The 20051-nt window shown below is 31.1% G+C and overlaps 7 protein-coding genes across 7 annotated transcripts; 3 read left to right on the forward strand and 4 right to left on the reverse strand.

The window, feature by feature from the left end:
* Window positions 1-3: 3 nt before the first annotated feature.
* Window positions 4-2154, reverse strand: BX663DRAFT_491569 (uncharacterized protein). The gene is made up of 7 exons (XM_051525093.1): window positions 2034-2154; window positions 1858-1916; window positions 1684-1737; window positions 1471-1621; window positions 1169-1377; window positions 971-1102; window positions 4-913 (listed from the first exon to the last, which is right to left on the reverse strand). The coding sequence occupies exons 1-7, from the start codon at window positions 2133-2135 to the stop codon at window positions 40-42; spliced, it is 1581 nt and encodes a 526-aa protein (XP_051387635.1). The 5' UTR covers window positions 2136-2154; the 3' UTR covers window positions 4-39.
* Window positions 2155-3356: 1202 nt separating this feature from the next.
* BX663DRAFT_491572 (uncharacterized protein) lies at window positions 3357-6167 on the reverse strand. Its single transcript, XM_051525094.1, has 9 exons — window positions 5860-6167; window positions 5551-5802; window positions 5133-5444; window positions 4914-5053; window positions 4790-4860; window positions 4558-4710; window positions 4197-4486; window positions 3807-4118; window positions 3357-3741 (listed from the first exon to the last, which is right to left on the reverse strand). The coding sequence occupies exons 1-9, from the start codon at window positions 6086-6088 to the stop codon at window positions 3515-3517; spliced, it is 1986 nt and encodes a 661-aa protein (XP_051387636.1). The 5' UTR covers window positions 6089-6167; the 3' UTR covers window positions 3357-3514.
* An 828-nt stretch (window positions 6168-6995) lies between these two features.
* On the reverse strand, window positions 6996-8265 carry BX663DRAFT_491576 (regulator of Vps4 activity in the MVB pathway-domain-containing protein). Its single transcript, XM_051525095.1, has 4 exons — window positions 7901-8265; window positions 7751-7835; window positions 7599-7682; window positions 6996-7538 (listed from the first exon to the last, which is right to left on the reverse strand). The coding sequence occupies exons 1-4, from the start codon at window positions 8155-8157 to the stop codon at window positions 7323-7325; spliced, it is 642 nt and encodes a 213-aa protein (XP_051387637.1). The 5' UTR covers window positions 8158-8265; the 3' UTR covers window positions 6996-7322.
* A 16-nt stretch (window positions 8266-8281) lies between these two features.
* BX663DRAFT_491579 (Isoprenylcysteine carboxyl methyltransferase family-domain-containing protein) lies at window positions 8282-9480 on the forward strand. The gene is made up of 3 exons (XM_051525096.1): window positions 8282-8733; window positions 8835-9084; window positions 9164-9480. The coding sequence occupies exons 1-3, from the start codon at window positions 8409-8411 to the stop codon at window positions 9381-9383; spliced, it is 795 nt and encodes a 264-aa protein (XP_051387638.1). The 5' UTR covers window positions 8282-8408; the 3' UTR covers window positions 9384-9480.
* Window positions 9481-9673: 193 nt separating this feature from the next.
* On the forward strand, window positions 9674-11307 carry BX663DRAFT_491580 (uncharacterized protein). The gene has a single exon (XM_051525097.1). The coding sequence runs from the start codon at window positions 9696-9698 to the stop codon at window positions 11247-11249; it is 1554 nt and encodes a 517-aa protein (XP_051387639.1). The 5' UTR covers window positions 9674-9695; the 3' UTR covers window positions 11250-11307.
* A 321-nt stretch (window positions 11308-11628) lies between these two features.
* On the forward strand, window positions 11629-14252 carry BX663DRAFT_491582 (uncharacterized protein). The gene is made up of 4 exons (XM_051525098.1): window positions 11629-11881; window positions 12699-12849; window positions 12934-13635; window positions 13727-14252. The coding sequence occupies exons 1-4, from the start codon at window positions 11651-11653 to the stop codon at window positions 14047-14049; spliced, it is 1407 nt and encodes a 468-aa protein (XP_051387640.1). The 5' UTR covers window positions 11629-11650; the 3' UTR covers window positions 14050-14252.
* A 265-nt stretch (window positions 14253-14517) lies between these two features.
* On the reverse strand, window positions 14518-18979 carry BX663DRAFT_425324 (ABC-2 type transporter-domain-containing protein; the record flags this gene model as incomplete). Its single annotated transcript, XM_051522480.1, has 2 exons — window positions 14518-17025; window positions 17117-18979. 2 exons carry the CDS (start codon window positions 18977-18979, stop codon window positions 14518-14520), a joined length of 4371 nt encoding a protein of 1456 aa, XP_051387641.1.
* Window positions 18980-20051: the final 1072 nt, after the last annotated feature.

The following is a 20051-nucleotide window of genomic DNA, read 5'->3' on the forward strand; positions in this document are numbered from 1 at the left end:
AAAGGAGCATTAAAATAATATACATGTATAATAATAAAATTAAAATTGAGCAAAGCCAAAACGTGAAGTTTTGCGTGCAGAAGGATCAAATAATAATGCATTTGTAGTAGTATTAATGTTAGTATTATTACCGATTAGTGTAGAATCTATTATAGCTGGAAATAAATGATGTGCAAATGGATTAAATGTTCCTGTATAAGTTGTATTTGGCACAGCCCTTGTCAGGTATTCAAGAGGTGAGATACTATCTTCTTGTTGATTATTATTTAAATTTAACTTTTCCATTTCTAATACTGGTGGTGTACTTAGATTGTTATCTTCATCTGATGAACTATTGTAATTCTCATAAAGGCCAGTCACTCCCACTGGTTTAAAGAAGCATTCATCTTCTGTTGTAGGCGTACAGACCTGTTCAAATGCATCACCTAATACAAAATGAACAAGACTATCAAATTGAAACTTTTTATTAGGTTTTTGTTCCTCTTCTTCTTGTTGCTGTTGCTGTTGTTGTTGTAACTCTTCTTCTTTCTTTTGTCGAAGTAACTCTTTACGCTTCTTCTTTTCTAATTTACGTTTTAATACAGTAGGTGATAATTGCTGGTTCTTTTGTTGCTGCTGTTGCTGTAACTGTTGAGCAACAGCAACAGATAATGGAGGCCCAAATGTATCAGGAGTTAAGGCTCTTTCTGGTAAACTAGTATTTTTAATTGTAGGTGTCCCAGGTGTACTTGTTTTACCCCAAGATGCTGTTGCTGGAAGCGCTGAACGTTCTTCTTTTGTTGGAGAGGATAATGAAACAGGTGGAAAATCTGCACTAGATAAGACTGATTTTACATGATGTTCCTCATGATGTTGATGATGATGTTCTTCTTCTGAGTCAGCATGTGACATTTGGTCTCTCATACGATGTTTACTAATAATTCAAAATAAGAAAACCTATACATATACATACATACACTTAATTACTTACCCAGTTGCTAATTCTTCCTTTGATATTGTATCGGCGTCTTCACCAGGTTCATGTAAATAAAGACAATTTGGATTTGGACATGCCATGTTTCGAAGATAGTAGGTGCAATATTTTGTAGTACCGTAAGATGCTCTATAATTATATACATGTTGTTAATTTACATATAAAGATGTCTATACATTCATTTTAAAATATTACCTTAATATTCTCCCTGCCATAACACTACCATCAACAGCATGAATTGCTTTAGCCGCATCTTCTTTTCTAGCATATGTAACATATACAGCTGCACTAGGTTGCATTGAAGTAGCTCCATTGGCATGTGAAGTAGGTGCAATTTGTCTCTTATTGATAACTACCTTTGCTATTTTACCAAAGTGACCAAAATATTCTGGTGAACGAATAATCTAATTATTTAATTAATGTATGTATGCATATACATGTTTATAATTATTTAATTAGGATTTATATACATGCATATATATATGTATGTATGTTACCTCTTCAGTAGCTAGTTTTGGATGAAGGCCTATAATATAAACTAAATTCTTTTGAACTACTCTCATATTGGCTAAATGACGCCTATTAGCAAGCTCCATATCTCTTTGTTGTCGTTCTTTTTCTTTCTTTTCCTTTTTAATACGAGATATTCTAATTATATAATGTTAAAATAATAATAAAAATGATAATCGTTGTCAAATATGTATATTTACTCATCTGCACTAACAGGTTCAAATTCTGCAATTTGATCAGAATATTCTCTTCGACTATATATAGATTTGTTTTAAAGAAGAAAAAAAAAGAACATTAGCAAAACAATTTCAGTTCTCTTTTTTTTTTTAAAAAAAAATGAAATAAAAACAAAAGATGGAACTTGATAAATTTACCAAGCAGGACAACGACCATTCAAGTTTTCACGAATGTGATGCCAACAAAAACGACAGATCTAATTGTTTATAACGATTATATTAGCTTTTATTTTATTTTATTTTTTCATTTTTTTTTTTTTTTTTTTTTTTTTTCATTAAAGAAATGAGTTTGTTCATATATAAAGAGCACAGACCTTATAACCACATGGACAAGGTCTAAAATTTCTATCAGCAATATCCAACTCCTCCATACAAAGAGGACAATCATATTCTTCTTCTTCAGAACTTGAATACATTTTATACTTTATTTATTTTAATTTTTTAACAAAGAAAAAAAAAAGTTTTATTCATAAAAATTCGGTACAAATTTAAAATAGAAAGGCAAAGGAGATTAAATTATTTTTTTTTAAAGGAACGTAAAACTATTATAATATAAGAATGTCAACGTTAATGATGGAATATAATAAATATGAAGAGATAAGTTTATTCTTAATCGTGCTCCCTAACCAAGTTCAATACCTGCAAAAAGATAGCATTCATTAACAATTGCAATATATATATATATTTTTTTTTCGGTCTTCATTACAAAATCTAGAAAATAATTAATTCATTTTATTCAATCAACCTTTAGCCTAATACATGTTCTAGATTTCACCAGATGGATAATAATAATTATTATAATAAAATCTATAAACACTACTTTTTAATTGAAGAAATAAAAGCTCTCTGCTCTCATTTGTATATGATGAAAAAAAAAACTTTTGATGAACAAAGTATACTTTTGTAGCCTGCAGAATGCTTGATCTCTTCATGTATAATAGTTTGGATATGACTCATCAACTTGCTTTTAACTTGCATATCATATATTATCATTATCGAATTTTTATAGTATTGACATATTTGCTTTCGATTTATAGCAAATGTCCCCAAATTAAACTATTAGAGAGAGAGGGCAGCAATTAATTGGATAACAATTCCAATCCTGAATACTCTCGCTTACTTCAACAACTATATATGAAAGAGAAGAAGAAAAAAAAACAAGTATAAAATGGTAAATATGGAAAGATATTTTCGAAGGCATATAAAATATAAGGGCTTTTTCTTTCACTCTTTTTTAAAAAAGAGCTCATCTCATATTTAAACTATCACTGTTTTGCTTTCTTAGTTATGATGAGCACCTTAACTAATATTGTTAGTTATACTACTGTTATCTGTATCTCAACCTTTATTTGTAAAGCTTTTAATCGCACTCTCAAGAAGAGAATACATATTTAAACTTTCAACTGTTGAGTAAAAAATGGCAATACTCATATTATTATTATTTCTTGGAGAGAAAGTTTATAGAACTGTTGAGCTTTTTCTTTTTTTTTTAACATTGTTATGCTAACTATATTTAAATTTTAAATGTAAGGGAGAATAAAGAGTAATTTAGTTACCACAGATTACTTTATGATATTTCAACATATAGAGCAATTTTTTTTTTTTTTTTTTTTTTTTTTTGGGAAACTATCCATAATGTCAGTTTGCAAAGAAAATAAATAAATAAATAAATTGTTTTAAAGAAACTGTATTAAACGTTATATATATTACGAATCTTGAGCGAAGGTATACGCTCTTTTCCTGAATAATTTCCAAAGATTTAAATAGGTAGAGATTTACTTTTCGAGGGCTTATTTTAAGCTTGAATTCGGTCCTTTTTTTTTTGGTTGTTATTACTGGACAGATGATCCGAATCATTTTCAGCTGTCAAACTTTCACCCCATATAATATCCATTGGAAAGCCAGTATCATTCGTAATAGAATGTGAAGATGAATAATCTGAATTAGTACGTGATAAATAACCATACGGTGTTTCTCTTCCTCCTTCTTTCCCACTTTCTTTAAATCCTAAGCAATAAGCAACTAATAAAGACAATTAATAAAGGATATCAATACTATTTTTTTTTTTATAAACACGACTACTTTACAATCACTGCCCAAATCAATACCAGGGTTAACACTATCTTCATTGCTCATTAAGGGTATAGTGCCTGTATAAGGAGAGAAATGAATAGCTTGAATAGGCGGTGAAGGGCCAATATGCGATGGCGGTCTAGGACATGCGTCCATTTTCCATTTATAAATAGGTTCTATTTGAGCAAGGGTATCCTTTCTTAATATAGGCAAAAACTCTTGATACTGAGAATGTTCTGAGGTAATACATGTTATTAATTCGGAATGATGAGCATCTGCCATTAGTCTTAGTTGGTTTAATATTAACAAAATGAACCCATGATTTTCTAATTATCCAAAAAAAAAAGAAGAGTAAGTTTACACATACACGCATATTATAAAATTACATGACTACTTTCTTTTACCTGATTTTCGTTCTTTATCTTGATAAGTATCAATCATTCTTGTAATCAAATTCTGATCTCTAACAATGATGACTAACGTTGGTTCGTAATTAATAGATAATATTAAGCATATAATTCTATAAAACAATGTATGGTAGATATTGCTAGTTGATTTCTCGAAAAAGGAATTGACTAATATTTTCCAAAATGAGACAGGTATGGATGCTAGCATTTGAGTCTTTTCGTTTGTATTATATAATGTTTGATATATAATATCTAATAAATCCATATCTGAAGTAGTTAAAGATGCACTTGTATATATATATAAACATATATAATTAGCTACACACACACATATATATATTTCTATTTATATACTCACATTTTCGTATTCTTTGATTCTCTATCTTTAACAATTAAAGAGCATATATCTGGAATATGCTCTGCTAATAATTCTTGAGTTCTAAGGGAAATAAAATAAAGTGGTCCTTGTACAGGTGATGATACTGTAGATATTCTTGTTGAAAGTATACCACTACACTATCATATTAGATTTCGTTATAACATGTGTGTGTGCGTGTATATATATGTATTTAACTGAGCTTAGTATATACCTCTTCACTAATAATTTGATAACATTAATAGTGCGATCTCTGTTATTTGATGGCGGATTATGAGTTACTTGCTATAAGACTGTTTAATATTCAAATAGCTTCTATTGCAATATGAATCCTTTACCATAACTAAACTTTCTATTATATCCTTGCCTTTGTCTTCTTTTAATGATCTGAATAGTATATCTCCATGATCCACTTGTGATGCTTCTTCAATTACTCTTACAAAAAATTCTTGTGCTGCTTCTAAATAATCAGGATATTCTATAGAGTATATACAATAATTAAGTACATATACTATAACTGCAAACCTTCAGTCACACACAAAGTAGACCGTATTTACCTTTCAATTGCATCGCATTAATAATAAATTCTAAAAATCCTAATTCATATAATCTCTCATAACTCTTTTCGCGAGCTTCTCTTGTTTCTGGATTAATATCACGTACAAATATTAAACTCAATAAGGATTCCATAACTGGACTTTCAGTCAAATAAGGTAACATATAATTAAATAGAATTGAAGCTTCCCTATCCATAATTATATAACCCAACATATCACATGGATGTCGTCTCACCAAATGTTGAAATATTTTAAAGAAATGATTAAAATTGCCGTTTGAACTTGGTAAGAATACTTCCACCAAATGACTCACTAACAAAAAAAAAAACATACCCATAGGGGTGCTATTTTAGATAACACTTACACATACTAGGCTTTCTTCTTCTTCTTCTTTTAAAATATATATATATATTATTACCAATCTCATAAAACTTTGCATTTTGAACCCATAAATGATTAGCTGTTGTACCCGATAAAAATTCCATAGCATGATATGATCTCTTTAAAGCATCCACATCCTCCATATCTCGTTTATGCTTACTTAATTTCAACTTTTCCTCAATACTGCAAGACTCTAATAACTCAATTTCTTTCCTTTTCACAATTTCTTCTTCTTCATCACCATCCACATTCAACCGAGTGATATGCGTCATGAATATATCCATCATACCTTATAATAATGTTGAATATATTATGTATTACATAACTGTTTTGCTTAACGTTTTACCTTCTAAAAATAAAACATTAACAATCTTGGAATCAAGTCGAGGAGTACTAAATTGCAACAATTTCTCAATAAGTGCAATGGATGTGGATTTAAAACTGTCCTTTGTTTTCTTCTCTTCTTTTGGTATGTTTTCATCCATTTTTTTTTCATTATTAGAAGTGACTTTTTGATTTATTGTTTTATTCATTCGACCCTTATTCTTCATTTCGATATCTTCATTGTGCTCCATTGATTGTTATATATATATGTATTTATATATATAAATAGATGTGTATATCTGTATATTTTAATTTATTAAAAAAAAAAAAGATAAATAAATAAAAATAAAAAAAAATGGAAGGTTATAGTTTTTTTTTTTTTTTTTTTCTTTATTTCTATTAAATTAAGTAGCACGTTAGGCATTTCACTGGGGTGTATATATGTATAAATATCTAAGTTTTAGAAAATAGAACTTAAAATTACGTGAAACAATTTACATATTTTCCATCACCCACCCACTTAGATCAAGAGAAAAAAAAAGAAATCCGTCGTTAGAAACCTCCCCCTCCCCTGTGGATAGAATTTTCATTTTAAATGAAGATAACTTACAGTTAGTTATCAATGTAAAAAAAAAAAAAAAAAAAAAAAAAAAAAAAAAAAAAAAAAAAAAAAATACAATGCACAGGAAGATACTTTGGCTGTATAAGCTATTCTATAATAGAAATCAAAAATAAAATAAGATTTACTTATTACGTAATATTTATCTATATTCCTTATATAAGTGATACTGTAATTAGCTAGCATTCATTACATGTTCAATATATCAATGTTAAGGGGGGGAGGAGGGTAAATTACACAGCAATATTAATACTAGCTTTTTTTTTTTTTGACTAAATGATGAAAAACGTATCTTGTTCGCAGACTAAATTATTTATTTAAAAGATATGATAATAATAGCCAAGAAGATGCTTGTTATATAACAGGTTAAATACTAGTTTTCTTTATGAAGTCTATTGTTAAGTTATCTGGTTTGATAATTATATTCAAATTGGCAAAGGCAAGCTGAAAACTAATAGAAGTAATGTGAAAAGTTTTTTTTTTATGAGTTGTGCTTTCAAGGAGTATAATGCTCCCTTATAGCGAACTAACACTTGACATGTTCCATAATAAATAAAGGTTTATTTGTTACTATATATAACAAACAAAAAAAAAGAATGCATTCAACTATCTTCTCTTTAAAGCGTCTAACCTTCTTTGTAAAGCATCAAAATCATTAGGATCATCATTCGAGGCTATTGTATTGTCAGTATTAAGATTGGTATTGTTGGTCTTGGTATTAGCTTTCAATGATGGTAAATTGATTGGAATATCGGGCAAATCAAATCCATTTGTGTTGTTTAATAAGTCATTATTTGTTGTGGGTTGTGGGTTTTGTAAAGGTGGCAATAACTATTAAAAAAAAACAAGTTAAAAAAAAAGGGCTGCTAAATATGATATACTATTTTTTGATTGTCAACCTCTGCCTGTCCTCCACTTTTATTATCATCATCGTCGCTTCCTGCATCTTCAAAGTGCTCCTCTTCTTCTTCATGAGAGATAATGTCTGATTCCCACTTGATATCATAAGTTCGAGCAATTTCTTCTAAATAACGTTCAACTAAATATGTATCGGGAGCGTTTACTTGAAGCTTCATTACAACCTTTATATATTGTAGTTATTTTTTTTAGTATTTATTTCTATACAAACAAGATACACTTACTCTTGGATTCACTCTATCATCCTCATTTTCCATAGCTTGTAGCATAAATTCTTTACCGAACTTTGAAGCTAATTGATCTCTTACCTTTATTATATACAGAGTGAATAAATAAATAAATACCAACATAGCATACATAACTATATATATATTACCAAACTAAGTTCTTTCACTTCACCAACGCGTGGTGCAGTCCAGATGATTGTATTTACTGCTTCTGCAATACTTGGTTCACATGTCCTATAGATACCAAGGTTAATATATGCACTTTTATAAAATACTTGTTTTTTTTAAAAAAATGGTACTTGTATGATTCTAATAAACCAAAGCGAGCTAATAATAAATCACAATATAATTCCAAGTTTTCTAATGCCTCAATTAACAAATCATCTCGAATGATGTGTTCTACTCTTATGCGAGCACTTTCTTCTTTTCCCTTTTCTAAAAGTGTACCAATCTCTCTTCTTGCTTGTTGATTAAGTGAGGTCTTTTTAGCTTGTAACATTTTTAATCTGTTGATGGCTAACTTTAATTGCACCTTGAGTCTTGTAGGATTAAACATTCTTATCTTATTTTAAAGAAAGAGAGAAGAAAGTAAATTGAGTGGTTATAATATAACAATAGAGGTGGTGGTGCTCGTTGTTTTTCTTTTCCATTTTTTTTTTTTCTCTCTTTCTCTCTCTCCGAAAAAAAATGATATGATTGGCCAAAGAAAAGATTTTAACTTTATTAAAATGAAGGATGATAAAGTTACTCATGTTTTTGTCAAAACATTTAAAGATTAGAATATAGATTAATAAACACGTTACATAGATGAATGAAGAAAAACTGAATATACGTCGTACATTACGAGATGAATCAGGATCAGATTCCAACATTCACTTGTTAGCTACACAGTCCACAACAACATCCTCGAATAGAAATGAAATTCAATTATTTGATGGAAAGAATAGTCCACAAAATATATCTGTGTATGGGTTTTTACTTGGTATGGTCTGCAGTGCAGGCTTTATGTTTGCATTTTTAAGTAACTCTACGATACCCCAGTTTGGGATCTTTTTATCTGCCTTGGCTTTGTTTCACTTTTTAGAATATATTGCCACTGCTTTATTTAATGCGGATAAGTTATCATTAGACTGTAAAGTATATAAATATAAATAGGTGTATATGTATTTATACATGTATAAAGCAGATAAAGATAACTTTCTTTTCTTTCTTTTTTTTTCCTTTTTTTTTTAGCTTATTTGATCAATCATAGTGCTCATTATCATGCTGCTCATGCTGCTGCCCTGATAGAGTTTTTAATAGAATTTTATTTCTTTCCTCAATGGAAAAAATGTGGCTGGATTAATTATTTAGGATTCTTTTTGGTTGTGTTGGGCCAAGGATGTCGTACAGTAGCTATGTTTTCAGCAAGACATAACTTTTCACATCATATAGTCGACTATAAAGAAAAAGATCATGTCTTGGTTAAAGAAGGCATTTATAGGTAAATTAGAATCTTTTTTTTTTCTTTTTGAAGTGGTAATAAGACATAATAAGGATGCTAATTGTTTAAAAAAAAAAAGTATCATGCGCCATCCATCTTATTTTGGCTTTTATTGGTGGGCAATTGGAATTCAAATCTTATTGTTGAATCCAGTTTGTCTTGTTTTATTTATTTACTGGTTACATCGTTTCTTTTCAGAACGTATTCAGTATGAAGAATATACCTTATCTCGTTTCTTTGGTCAAGAATGGATTAAATATAAATCAGACACACCTACATGGATGCCTTTTATTCATTAAAAAGAGAGAGAGAGAGAAAATGAAAGACGTGTCTTTTAAAATATAGACATGGATATGGTATCTTCCCCTTTATTTTTTTTTTATTTTTTTTTTTTTTAGTTGTTAAATCACGTTTATTACATAATAATATGAGTGTGAAATGAATAGTATATGTATTTATCATGCGGTATAACAATAAAGCGGTGCAAATATAAACTACAACTCACTCACGAGGACAATCTAATAACTATTTTTATTTATTTATTTTACTTTTCCTTTTTCCCTTTTATTTCTTTTTTTTTTCTTTCTTTTTTTTTTTTTGTTAGATACAAAATGGAAGAAAAGAAAGCAGTTATATTAAAACTACCAAATGAACTATTACAGTATATATTTCATTTATCTTCAATTCGGATAAAAAGAGAAGAGCATCAATTTTTAGGTTGGAATTATCCAGAACATAGCTATGAAGAACTCACATCGATTGCTTCATGTTGTAGGCATTTTTATCTACTTTGTGCCCCATTTTTATGGAAAGATAAAGAATTTATTTTACCTTATGAAAGTGATGAAAAGAGTAAGAGCACTAAAATTCAAATGGCAACTGATATTTTAGCCCATAAGGCACTCTTTCAGGATGATTATCAATTAGGAGATTATGTTCGTTCCCTAAGTCGTGATCTCACTCGAGGGGTTCAATTTGATCTCGTCAATACTCAGTTAATGGCACAACTCCTTAAGAACCTTCACGCCCTTCGAATTGAGTTTCACCCCCTTCAACGAACAGAGCATTACGGATTATGTTATTTTCTTCAATATTGTCCTCATCTTAAAGAACTTTATCTTAACCATTGTCATGATACCTTTGATGACTTTTATTCACTTGTCGAATATAAACCTACCCTTGAGGCTATCACGTTAAGTAATTGCACAATCAAAGAAGCTACATTATCCAAACTTGTTCATTTGTTTAAACCATCATTACAACGGATTCTATTGGAATATGTCTTGATTGAGCCTTCTGTCATGTCCAGTAGAAGACAGCATGAACAAGGAATACAACTGGAGATTGAACACATAAGCTATTATTATCCTCACCATTTCTTTAGTTCTAACGTGAAGGAGATCCCTACAGCTCTTCTAGAGTCATTATTAGTGAATCATCCCTATTTAACTCAATTCGCTTTAACAACGGATTCTATCTCTTTCCAATTTTTGGAACTCATGGTCCAACATGCACCTCTTTTAGAAAAGCTATCTATTGCTCTTCATGAGGTATCTCCTTATTACGTTGAACGTGCTTTAAGAGCTATTGGTCAATTAAACCGTCTAACCACTCTCTCTATCGTTTTTAAACAATGTGGATCGTTATCCAAAGACTGTATACAATTAGCCTGTCATGCACCAGCATCTGCTTGGACATTCTTTGCAAAACAACTTCCAAAGCTTCGATTATTTCATATTTCCGCACGTCGATTAATTGTCACCCGATACTTTTTACCTACTTTATTTACAACCTGTACTCTCTTGAAATATGTCATGATCCATAACTTGGCTCTTTCTACCGATGATGCAAAAGAAGAAGAAGAAGAAGAAGAGAAGAAGAAGAATGAGAATGAGAATGAGAATGGGAATAGATCATCAAACAAAATGATAATAGAGAATGAAGGAGATGAAATAGCCAAGACAGCAGCTGTACGAAGATATATGAAATATTGCAAATCAATTACATATCAATTAAATGCATGGGATAAAGAATATCAAGAGGATTTATATACTTTTGAACGTGCATTAAGAAGGGGATTTGATTATTTTGATGACGGTGTGGATCATCTTTGTTTCATCAGAGGCTTTCCGCCTACTTCTTTGAATAATTTTTATTATGTATAAAAAAAAAAAAAGATTCCTATTCTATTTCCTTTTGATCTATATTATATAGAAATTTTTTACAAGTTGTATTTTATTATTGTATATGTTAAACGACGTATTGTATTTTTTTTTTATTCACTGTTTTTATTAAATGCAAAAGCTAGTTCTAATTATCCAACTCATTTGTAGTTTTTTTTTTTTTAAAGTTTTGAATAGATTAAAGTTTAAACTCAATTTGGTCTGGTGTGTGTGTGTGTGTGTATAGAATAAATAATGATCTCTTTTCGTGACTGTTATTTTTATTTTTATTTTTTTTATTTTTCTTAAAAAAAAAGGTATAAATAGCAAATTAAAAGAGCAAATTTAAAAATTGTTTTTTTTTTTCCCATATTTTATTTATTTATTTATATTTTATACTTATTATGGCGTACGAAAGAACAACTACTGAAGGAGTCTGCACTTGGCTTGCAGCTGAAACTTATACCTCTGGTTGGAATACGTTATCTATCTCCAGAGGTTTAACAGAAGATGTAATGACAATCATTGTTAAGCATTTTCAAGAGTTTGACAATAGAGTTAAACAAGGAATACTATTGTCTACTGTCTGTATGAGTAAAGGAGATTTAATGTCACTTGGTGGAAGTTTAAATCAGGTAATAATAATAAAAAAAAGAAGAATATTTTTATGTTTATAGATGAATATCTTGAATGTGTGTGCATGTATTTCTTTGTGTGGTCTACCTTATATATCAATCATACGATAAATAAGGGTATATCTGTGTCTGTTATATAATATCAACCCTTTTGTATAAAGAAAAAGGAAGGGAAAAAAAAGGAGAGAGATCGATTGAATATTGATAACCAAAAAAAAAAAAAAAAAAAAGAATCAATCAATCAATCTCTCCTAGTAAAGAAAATGAAGGAAAGAAAAATAGCCTATTTTATAATGAATTATGTACACATAAACTCATTATGAATGACTGTTTCTTTTATTATTATTGAAAACCAAGCATATTGCTATTGCTCACATTCCAATGATAAAAAAAAAGGGGGAGGGAGAGAGGGATGGAAAAGAATTTATTATTATTCAGGTATATAAAAGAGAAGTTAAAAGGATATAATACTTTACAATAAAATTATTATCCTTTTTTTTTACTCTTTCTTTAAAAGTATATATCCATGTGTATATCATAACTACTGTTTAAAATAATATGATCCATATTTGTATCGTTATTGAAAAAGGAGACATGCTACCCGGAGTACTTGTTTGTTTGTTTTTAATTTTTTTTTTCACCAAAATAACAAAATTAAGGAGAGATTTTACGCAGAACTTTAAGTTAACATTTTATATGCAGTATTTATACTACAGACACTTATTTTATTCACATCAAGTGCATGCACACATATAGTATAAATAGTTTATAAATACTTATTCACAATTTATTTCTTTCTTTCTTTTTTTTTTGGTAGATCATTCAAATAGCTTTAAATGACTCAAACGATTTCGTTCAAGCAACTGCTCGCGTAATTGAACCTTATCTTGCTCATCATTATTTCAATTTGAATATTGATACTTGGTTAAAAGACTTTCAAACTTTATTACAAAAAATTGGTACAACAAGTAAGCAATTAAATAATTATTTTTTTTTTTTTTAAAAAAAAAAAAAATTGTCAAATTATTTTATTTAACCTAATTTTATTCTAGTTAAAGATAATGGCATTAATTTCCATTTATTGGAAGACATGATCTTACAACCAAATGCTCGTACAACTCCATGTCATGTTTCATCTAATTATTCACAATATAAACCCACTCAAAAGCAACACTTTCAACTTACTTCAAATCAAGATGATATTATTTCTGCTGAAGCTAGACTTGCTCGTTTTACAAAAGTAATTGAATTAGAGGAACGTTCTGAACAAGTAGAGGCTCAACATGCTCAAGCAGCTGCCCAAAAGAGAGCAGGTGCTGAATTATTATCAAATACCACAAAGCGTCCTACTATTCCTTCTCCTAATTCTATGAACGTATCTAGTCCTTTCCCATCTCATCGTAAAAACAGTGTTCCTGTTACTATGAATAACAATCATTATCAACAACAACAACAGCAACAGCAACAGCAACAACAACAAGCTATTGGTAGACGTAGTGCTTCTTTAAATGCTGTCTCTGCCGTTAGCTCTTCTTTATTTACTAAACGTCCTGCAAGACCTACTTCATCTGGTGGTGGTTTATTTATAAAACAGTCAAGACCTGTCTCCAGACCTATTCAAAAATCATCAAATATCTCTAGTACTAATTTACCAAAGGGTTTACAGCGTGTACAAAAAACTCAAATGCTTGACTTTAATACGGCCACTGAATTTGAACAAAGTGCAGCTTATGCTAAAAAGAAAGCACAAGATGGTAAAAAAAAAAAAAAAATTATCTATTACGTATAGCTTATGTTATTAACTTTCTTCTTTCTTTCTATTCTTTTCTTTTTTTTTTATTTTAGCACAAGCTGAAGCTAAAAAGCAAGAACAAGCAGAAAAGAAAAGAAAAGCAGCTGAAGAGAAACGAGAGAAAAGCGAAGCTACTAAAAGATCAAAGGCAGCAGCTAAATCAATTGATACATCAAAACAATCTTCAACAAGATCTTCTTCACCCAAGACACCCACAACAGCTTCACCTGTTTCACCAACAATCAATCATGAGTATCCTTTGATACCTTCTTTATCTCAACAAGATCAAAAAGAACAATCAGAAATGGATTCAACAAAAAGAAGAAATTCTTCAAAAACTGCAACTCCTCCTACTGAAAAATTAACTACCTTTTAAGAAAAGAAAAGAAAAAAAATAGTTATAATTTATATGTGTTTTATAGTTTGCTACATAAATGTTATATATTCCTTTTACCCCCTTCCCTCCTATGTAGTATTTATTTCTATTTGTTCATTCTATTTTCTCAATATTGCAAAATAAAGTAAAATAAAGTAAAATAAATAAAAAAAAAAATCTATCCATTATATTTACAAAGTAAAAGTTTACAATAATAATGTGTTAACTTGAAACCACTAATAAATTATTTTTTGATAAATTGATTCTTTATTTTATATTCTTTAAAGAAAAAGAGGAAGAAAAAAAAAATATTACAGTGAATAAATTATAATAAATCTATAATATAAGAGTAAAATATGTTGTATGTTGTAAAAAAAAAAAAAAGAAAAAGAGATGAAATATGCAACAAACAAGATGAAGTAAATATTATATATGCATGTATATATATATATATATATATATATATATTTATCGTTTGGCCTTTCTAAACATGAAAACAAATGCCATAAAGGCAAAGACATTAAAGATAGAAAAGGCACAAAGGATACCAAAATCACGCCATCTGTAATCAAAGCTCCAACCAATTCTCGCTTCATAGTAATCATTACCTTGAGAGAAAGGACAATAATTACAGATTTCAGTGGAGGCATTATTGGCAACATATCCGAGACCCCCATCTTTAAAGTAATCTGACATGTAATCACCACAGGATTGTCCAGGAGGAAGAGGGATCTTGTAATAATCGTCATCTTGACAGATCACTGGGACACTGTCCATGACGTTCACAACAAGACCTTCAATCACATAATGATATGGATCTAGCCAATACATCCATGCACTCCAGAATTTAGGCATACCACTCGGAGGTTGCATAATACCTGCGAATAGGATGAGAATGGAGGTAAAGAAAGGGTTGATGACAGCAGCCATAGGTGGTGTAGCAGAGAAGGCAGCAATGGTGAAGCCAAGTGAGACAGAATAAAAGAGGAAGATAGTGAAATGAATAAAGAAGAAACCAGTACGACTTGATTCATTTTGAAGTCCTGCTGTCCAATAGAAACAGAATAAGAAAATAGTCGAAAAGAAGATCAAGTAAGGAATCTCAACAAGGATACAAGAGAGTGCAAATGGCGCCCAACCATAATAACGAGAGGCATATTCACGACGGAACCATAAACGTTCTTGCATGAAACGAGGTTGTGCCAAAATAATCAAGACATTGGACATTAATAAGGTAGTAAAGACAGAGAACATACGGTTTTGCATATCAACCGGTCTATTACCCATTTTCCAGAATGAGAACCCAGAGATGAGGCCAATGAAGCACACGTTGAAGAGACGTCCCATGTTATAAGTTGGACAACGCCACCAGGAGACATTCATACGTTTATAGACAAGCCAAAATTGTTGTGTAAAACTCAAAGAGTAGGCAGAGTTATTGTTTTTGTGGTTAGGATTTGCATTTCTGTGAATCTCTTCAAGTTCTTCTTCAAGGGCTTGAGCCTCAGGTGAGTTGGACCAAACCTCAGACCAATCTTTCGTGGCTTTACCAGCGGTACCAGCACCAACACATTCCAAGATATATTCTGCGGGGTTAGCTGAAGGAGAGCATTTAGGTCCACCATTCTTTTCAAAATAGTTGATCATTGTACTAGCATTTTCACCAATCTCACCAAAGTAAGCCGTCTTACCACCACGGACTAAAAGAACAAGATGGTCAAAGTGTTCAAATAAAGTAGCAGAGGGCTGATGAATAGTACACAGGACAGGCCAACCAGCATCAGCAAGTTTACGAATAAAACGAACAATGTTGAAAGAACTTTGAGCATCAAGACCAGAGGTAGGCTCATCCAAGAAGAGTAACTTGGGTTTACCAACTAATTCAGTAGCAATCGTCAAACGCTTACGTTCTTCAACAGAGATACCAATACCAGCTTCAAGGTCACCCACAAGGGCATCAGCAATTCTTTCCATTTCCATAAGACGAATGATTTGTTCAACGTAGGCATCCTTTTCTTCTTTAGGAACTTCAGCAGGTTGACGAAGATAAGCAGAGAATTTAAGAGCCTCACGTACTGTAGCATTAGGATTATGAATATCCATTTGCTCACAGTAACCTGTGATACGTTCAAAATCGGGGCCTAGGGGTTCGCCATTCATATAAATACGGCCTTCAATCTTACCAATCGTTTTACGTTGAGCCAAGACATCCAAGAGAGTCGTCTTACCTGCACCAGATGAGCCCATCAAGGCAGTAAGATGACCAGGCTTAACGACACCACCAAGATTATTTAGAAGCTTAAGGGAGCCGCCTTTAACAGGAACAGTGTAATCCATATGATGCCATGAGAATGTAGTACCTTCACTAACAGCATCCATTTTTTCTTCCATTTCTTGAACGACTTGTCCAAGTGCCTCAGATTCATCAATTTCCTTAGGAGCGCGACCTGCTTTATAGACCTTCGTAATCGAACCTTCCTTTTGCATCTCAACATATTCCATCGCAAGGGCAGTGATTAAGGTGAAAAAGCCAAAGAATAATAAGACTGCAACAAAATCAATCCAACGTTGCCATGTTTCATAACCGTAAGCAGTATGAAGATAGACATCACCATTGACAGTATTTGCACCAGGTATAGCACCTGCAAGATTACATGTGGTATAAGCATCATTTGTATAAGTAGGGCCATAAGGAATCGAGCCGGGACCTTCACAAGTGAATTCCATACCATGCAATTCACTAGAAATTAAAGCTTTATAACTATAGGCAAGAGGATTAATCCAGTAAATCCACATAAGCCAAGGATGCATTTGATTATAAGGAATTTGATAACCACAATAGACAAGGGCTGCAATCAACACAATAGATGAAAGTTGAGAAGCTGTAAAGAAGTTAGGTGAGACAGCACCCCAGAAACGGAAGAAACCATTCATACATAAGTTAACAACAACTAGATTAACAAAGAAAGTAAAGAACTAAGAGGAAAAAAAAAGAAGAAGATATAAATTAGTATAACTATTCTGGAAAAAAAAAAAGAAAAAGAAAAAGAAAAAGCTAGTAATTTACCTTTCCAGCATCAAGTACGAAGCCCATCATAAAGTAAACACAAAGTTCAAAGATAATAACCTGAACGATAGCCAAAGGAATATCAGCAATGACTTGAGCAATATAAAAAGCCGAGGGATGATATAAAGCAAAATGTTTATGCTTATCAAGAACACGACGACCTTGCATGAAAGCAGAAAGTTCAGCTTGAGCAATTAAGGCATTAAATAAAAGACAGAATAAAACAGAGCCACCACGAGAGAAAGCACCTGTAACATCAGTAGGCATTTTATAGAATACAGAAGCCATAATAAGACCTTTAACAACGACACCACCATAACGAGAAACAAGAGCACCTTTATCACCATAAATAAGTTGGAATTGACGAATAGTGAGAGATTTTACTTGCTGATAATATGTAGCAACAAAAGGGGAAGACTTGGGGGCATGCTTTTGATGACTTTCTATAAAAGCCTGACGGAATTTTTCATCCGGACGATCTTGGTTAATTTTTGCCTCATATTCATCACGTTCATTCATCATGGAAGTATAAATAGCAGATTCCTTATAAGCCTTTTCAAATTGAACAGCATTTACAGGGACCTTATCCTTAAAGCCATCACGGTATTCACGTTCATTCATATTACAAAGGCCGGTCAAGAAATCGGGAGTAGACTTACGTTCAGGACAGTAGAAACCCATATCCTCAAAGTAAGGCTTGGCAGTAGAAGTAGGACCAAAATAGATACAACGACCTTCATCAAGAACCATCACTTTATCAAAGAGATGGAAGATACTATCAGAGGCCTGATAGAGAGTAGAGATAGTTGTCTTGTGTAAGATATCAGTCATAATACGAAGAGAACGAACATAATCAAGAGCAGAAGCAGCATCAAGACCACGAGTAGAACAATCCCAGCAGTTGATTGAACTACGAGTTGTCATTTGTTCAGCAATCGAAAGACGTTTACGTTCACCGCCGGATAGACCACGGACAAAGGCATTGCCAACCATTGTATTCATTTGCTTAGTCAAACCGAGCATATTACCGATCAAATAAAGAACTTTGTTGATGAATTCTCCCTTAGACTCTCCCTGAAAACGTTTACCGGGTGTTTTATTCTTTAAAGCAAATGTCAAGGTTTGCTTACAAGTTAAAGTAGGATAATGGAGATCTTCCTCTTCATTATAACAGACTTCACCACGGAAATGTTTAGAGAACTCTTGAGCTTCAATACCACCATACCGAACAGTGCCCTCAATATTAGTATAAGAGGCACGCATATTAGCAATGACACGCAAAAGAGTAGTACAACCTGAACCTGGACGACCAAGAACAAGTAACATTTCACCATCTTTACAAAAGCCGTCGTTAGACTTAAGAATAGTAAAATCATGGCCTGAATGACGACCCCATTTCCAAAAATTAGTAAATGATTTTAACATAGTCCAATTAGTAGGAATAACTTTAGCATCAGCACCAAGACCTTGAACTACCAAATCCCTCCAGATAACGCCCATATGTTTAGGATGAAAGCCCTCAGATTGACCTTGAGTATTTTGCTCACGCAAAAAATCTGTCAAATCAAAATCTTTGACATCACCCTTTTCGACTTCATCAGGATGAGTTGATTTTTGACGAGAAAGTCGAGATTGCTGAGTTAACTCTCTACGAATTTCTTCATAATTTGAAATAGCGTCCTCAATGTTGACAGCATTACCATTCACTTCACCAAAACCACCACTGTTGGGATAAATGCCTGTGTCACTATCACTACTATTTATTTCTTCTTTACCGATAACTCCTTCGATAGTAGATTCACCATCAGAGTGATGCTTTTTGTTGTATTCTCTACTATAATTATTTTGTTGCTCTTGCGACATATCTTGCAAGGCTGATTTATCCATACTGGATTTACTCTAAACAAGAAAAAAAAAACTAAGTTTGTATAAAGAAAACTTCTTGTTGTAATATATTTCCAAGTAAAAGAAAAAATCAAAAGTGGGCTGCAAAGAAAAGGAAATAAGAGAGAAAAAAAAAAAAAAAGAGAAAGTAAAGAGAAATAAATATTAAAAAAGGAAAAAAAAATAAGATCTTTACATTAATAACAGTAAGCCTTTATATAGTTTCAGTTTTTTTTTTAATTTTTACTTCTATTCTTCTTTTAGATCTATTCTATTGTCCGGGTAAAATATATCATATACTTGGATGATTCTAGCCGCTGTGTGTATTCTTAATACCCTTTTAAGGTACCAAATACATATATTGCGGTAAAACTATTTTTTTATTACTCAATGATTTGTTGTACAAAAAAATTACATCACTGACATTTAAATATTTTAGTTATATAAAATGAAGATTTACATTAATTTTACTATATACTTGAATATATAAAGTCCATATATTCAATTCGAAAATCTAACTATCACAAGTTCTTCAATGTATTGTATCCTAAACATCTCTTAAAAAAAAAAAAGAAAAAAAATGCCTGTAGTATTTTTTTTTTTCCTTCTATTATTGAATATTTGATTTAATATAAATCAAAAGTTGTAAACAAATAGTTGGAAAGAAAAGATTCTCAATCTCCGTTTAAACTATTCAGCCAACAAATTTTATGCTCCAAGCATAGCATTTATAACCAAGGAAGGTTTAGCTTGTTATTGTTATATTATTAAAGCTTACGGTAAAATAATTCATCATTAACAATATGTGAACACTACTGATTTATTCATAATGATAATCAAGATTTAATCAAGTAATATATACTGAACTATTGTTATATATTGTTGCTGCTTGCTTTTTTAATATGTGTTAATCACCTTCTTTTCATAAAGAATAACAGCACCACATTCTTATATTACAGCTCTTATCTTTATATTATTGTATATTGGTAGACTCAGACAACAGTAAGCTAACCCCGATTTTACTTTAGAATTAAAAAATTAGTCGAGCATG

This window comes from Cokeromyces recurvatus (genome assembly GCF_025118155.1).
Source record: "Cokeromyces recurvatus strain NRRL 2243 chromosome Unknown BX663scaffold_1, whole genome shotgun sequence".
NCBI lineage: Eukaryota > Fungi > Mucoromycota > Mucoromycetes > Mucorales > Mucoraceae > Cokeromyces > Cokeromyces recurvatus.

Bases quoted from the DNA above. Each gene is read 5' to 3' on its own strand.
- BX663DRAFT_491569 (XM_051525093.1), bottom strand. From the start codon at position 2,135: ATGTATTCAAGTTCTGAAGAAGAAGAATATGATTGTCCTCTTTGTATG. The intron at 1,622-1,683 runs GTAAATATACAT...TTATATAATTAG, and splicing joins GAACCTGTTAGTGCAGATGA to AATATCTCGTATTAAAAAGG. The intron at 914-970 runs GTAAGTAATTAA...TTGAATTATTAG, and splicing joins AAGGAAGAATTAGCAACTGG to TAAACATCGTATGAGAGACC.
- BX663DRAFT_491572 (XM_051525094.1), bottom strand. From the start codon at position 6,088: ATGGAGCACAATGAAGATATCGAAATGAAGAATAAGGGTCGAATGAAT. The intron at 5,445-5,550 runs GTAATAATATAT...TTTTTTTGTTAG, and splicing joins TGCAAAGTTTTATGAGATTG to TGAGTCATTTGGTGGAAGTA. The intron at 4,119-4,196 runs GTAAAAGAAAGT...TTGGATAATTAG, and splicing joins AGATAAAGAACGAAAATCAG to AAAATCATGGGTTCATTTTG.
- BX663DRAFT_491576 (XM_051525095.1), bottom strand. From the start codon at position 8,157: ATGTTTAATCCTACAAGACTCAAGGTGCAATTAAAGTTAGCCATCAAC. The intron at 7,683-7,750 runs GTAATATATATA...TATATAATAAAG, and splicing joins AAGTGAAAGAACTTAGTTTG to GTAAGAGATCAATTAGCTTC. The intron at 7,539-7,598 runs GTAAGTGTATCT...CAATATATAAAG, and splicing joins ATGATAGAGTGAATCCAAGA to GTTGTAATGAAGCTTCAAGT.
- BX663DRAFT_491579 (XM_051525096.1), top strand. From the start codon at position 8,409: ATGAATGAAGAAAAACTGAATATACGTCGTACATTACGAGATGAATCA. The intron at 8,734-8,834 runs GTAAAGTATATA...TTTTTTTTTTAG, and splicing joins GGATAAGTTATCATTAGACT to CTTATTTGATCAATCATAGT. The intron at 9,085-9,163 runs GTAAATTAGAAT...AAAAAAAAAAAG, and splicing joins GTTAAAGAAGGCATTTATAG to TATCATGCGCCATCCATCTT.
- BX663DRAFT_491580 (XM_051525097.1), top strand. From the start codon at position 9,696: ATGGAAGAAAAGAAAGCAGTTATATTAAAACTACCAAATGAACTATTA.
- BX663DRAFT_491582 (XM_051525098.1), top strand. From the start codon at position 11,651: ATGGCGTACGAAAGAACAACTACTGAAGGAGTCTGCACTTGGCTTGCA. The intron at 12,850-12,933 runs GTAAGCAATTAA...ATTTTATTCTAG, and splicing joins ACAAAAAATTGGTACAACAA to TTAAAGATAATGGCATTAAT. The intron at 13,636-13,726 runs GTAAAAAAAAAA...TTTTTATTTTAG, and splicing joins TAAAAAGAAAGCACAAGATG to CACAAGCTGAAGCTAAAAAG.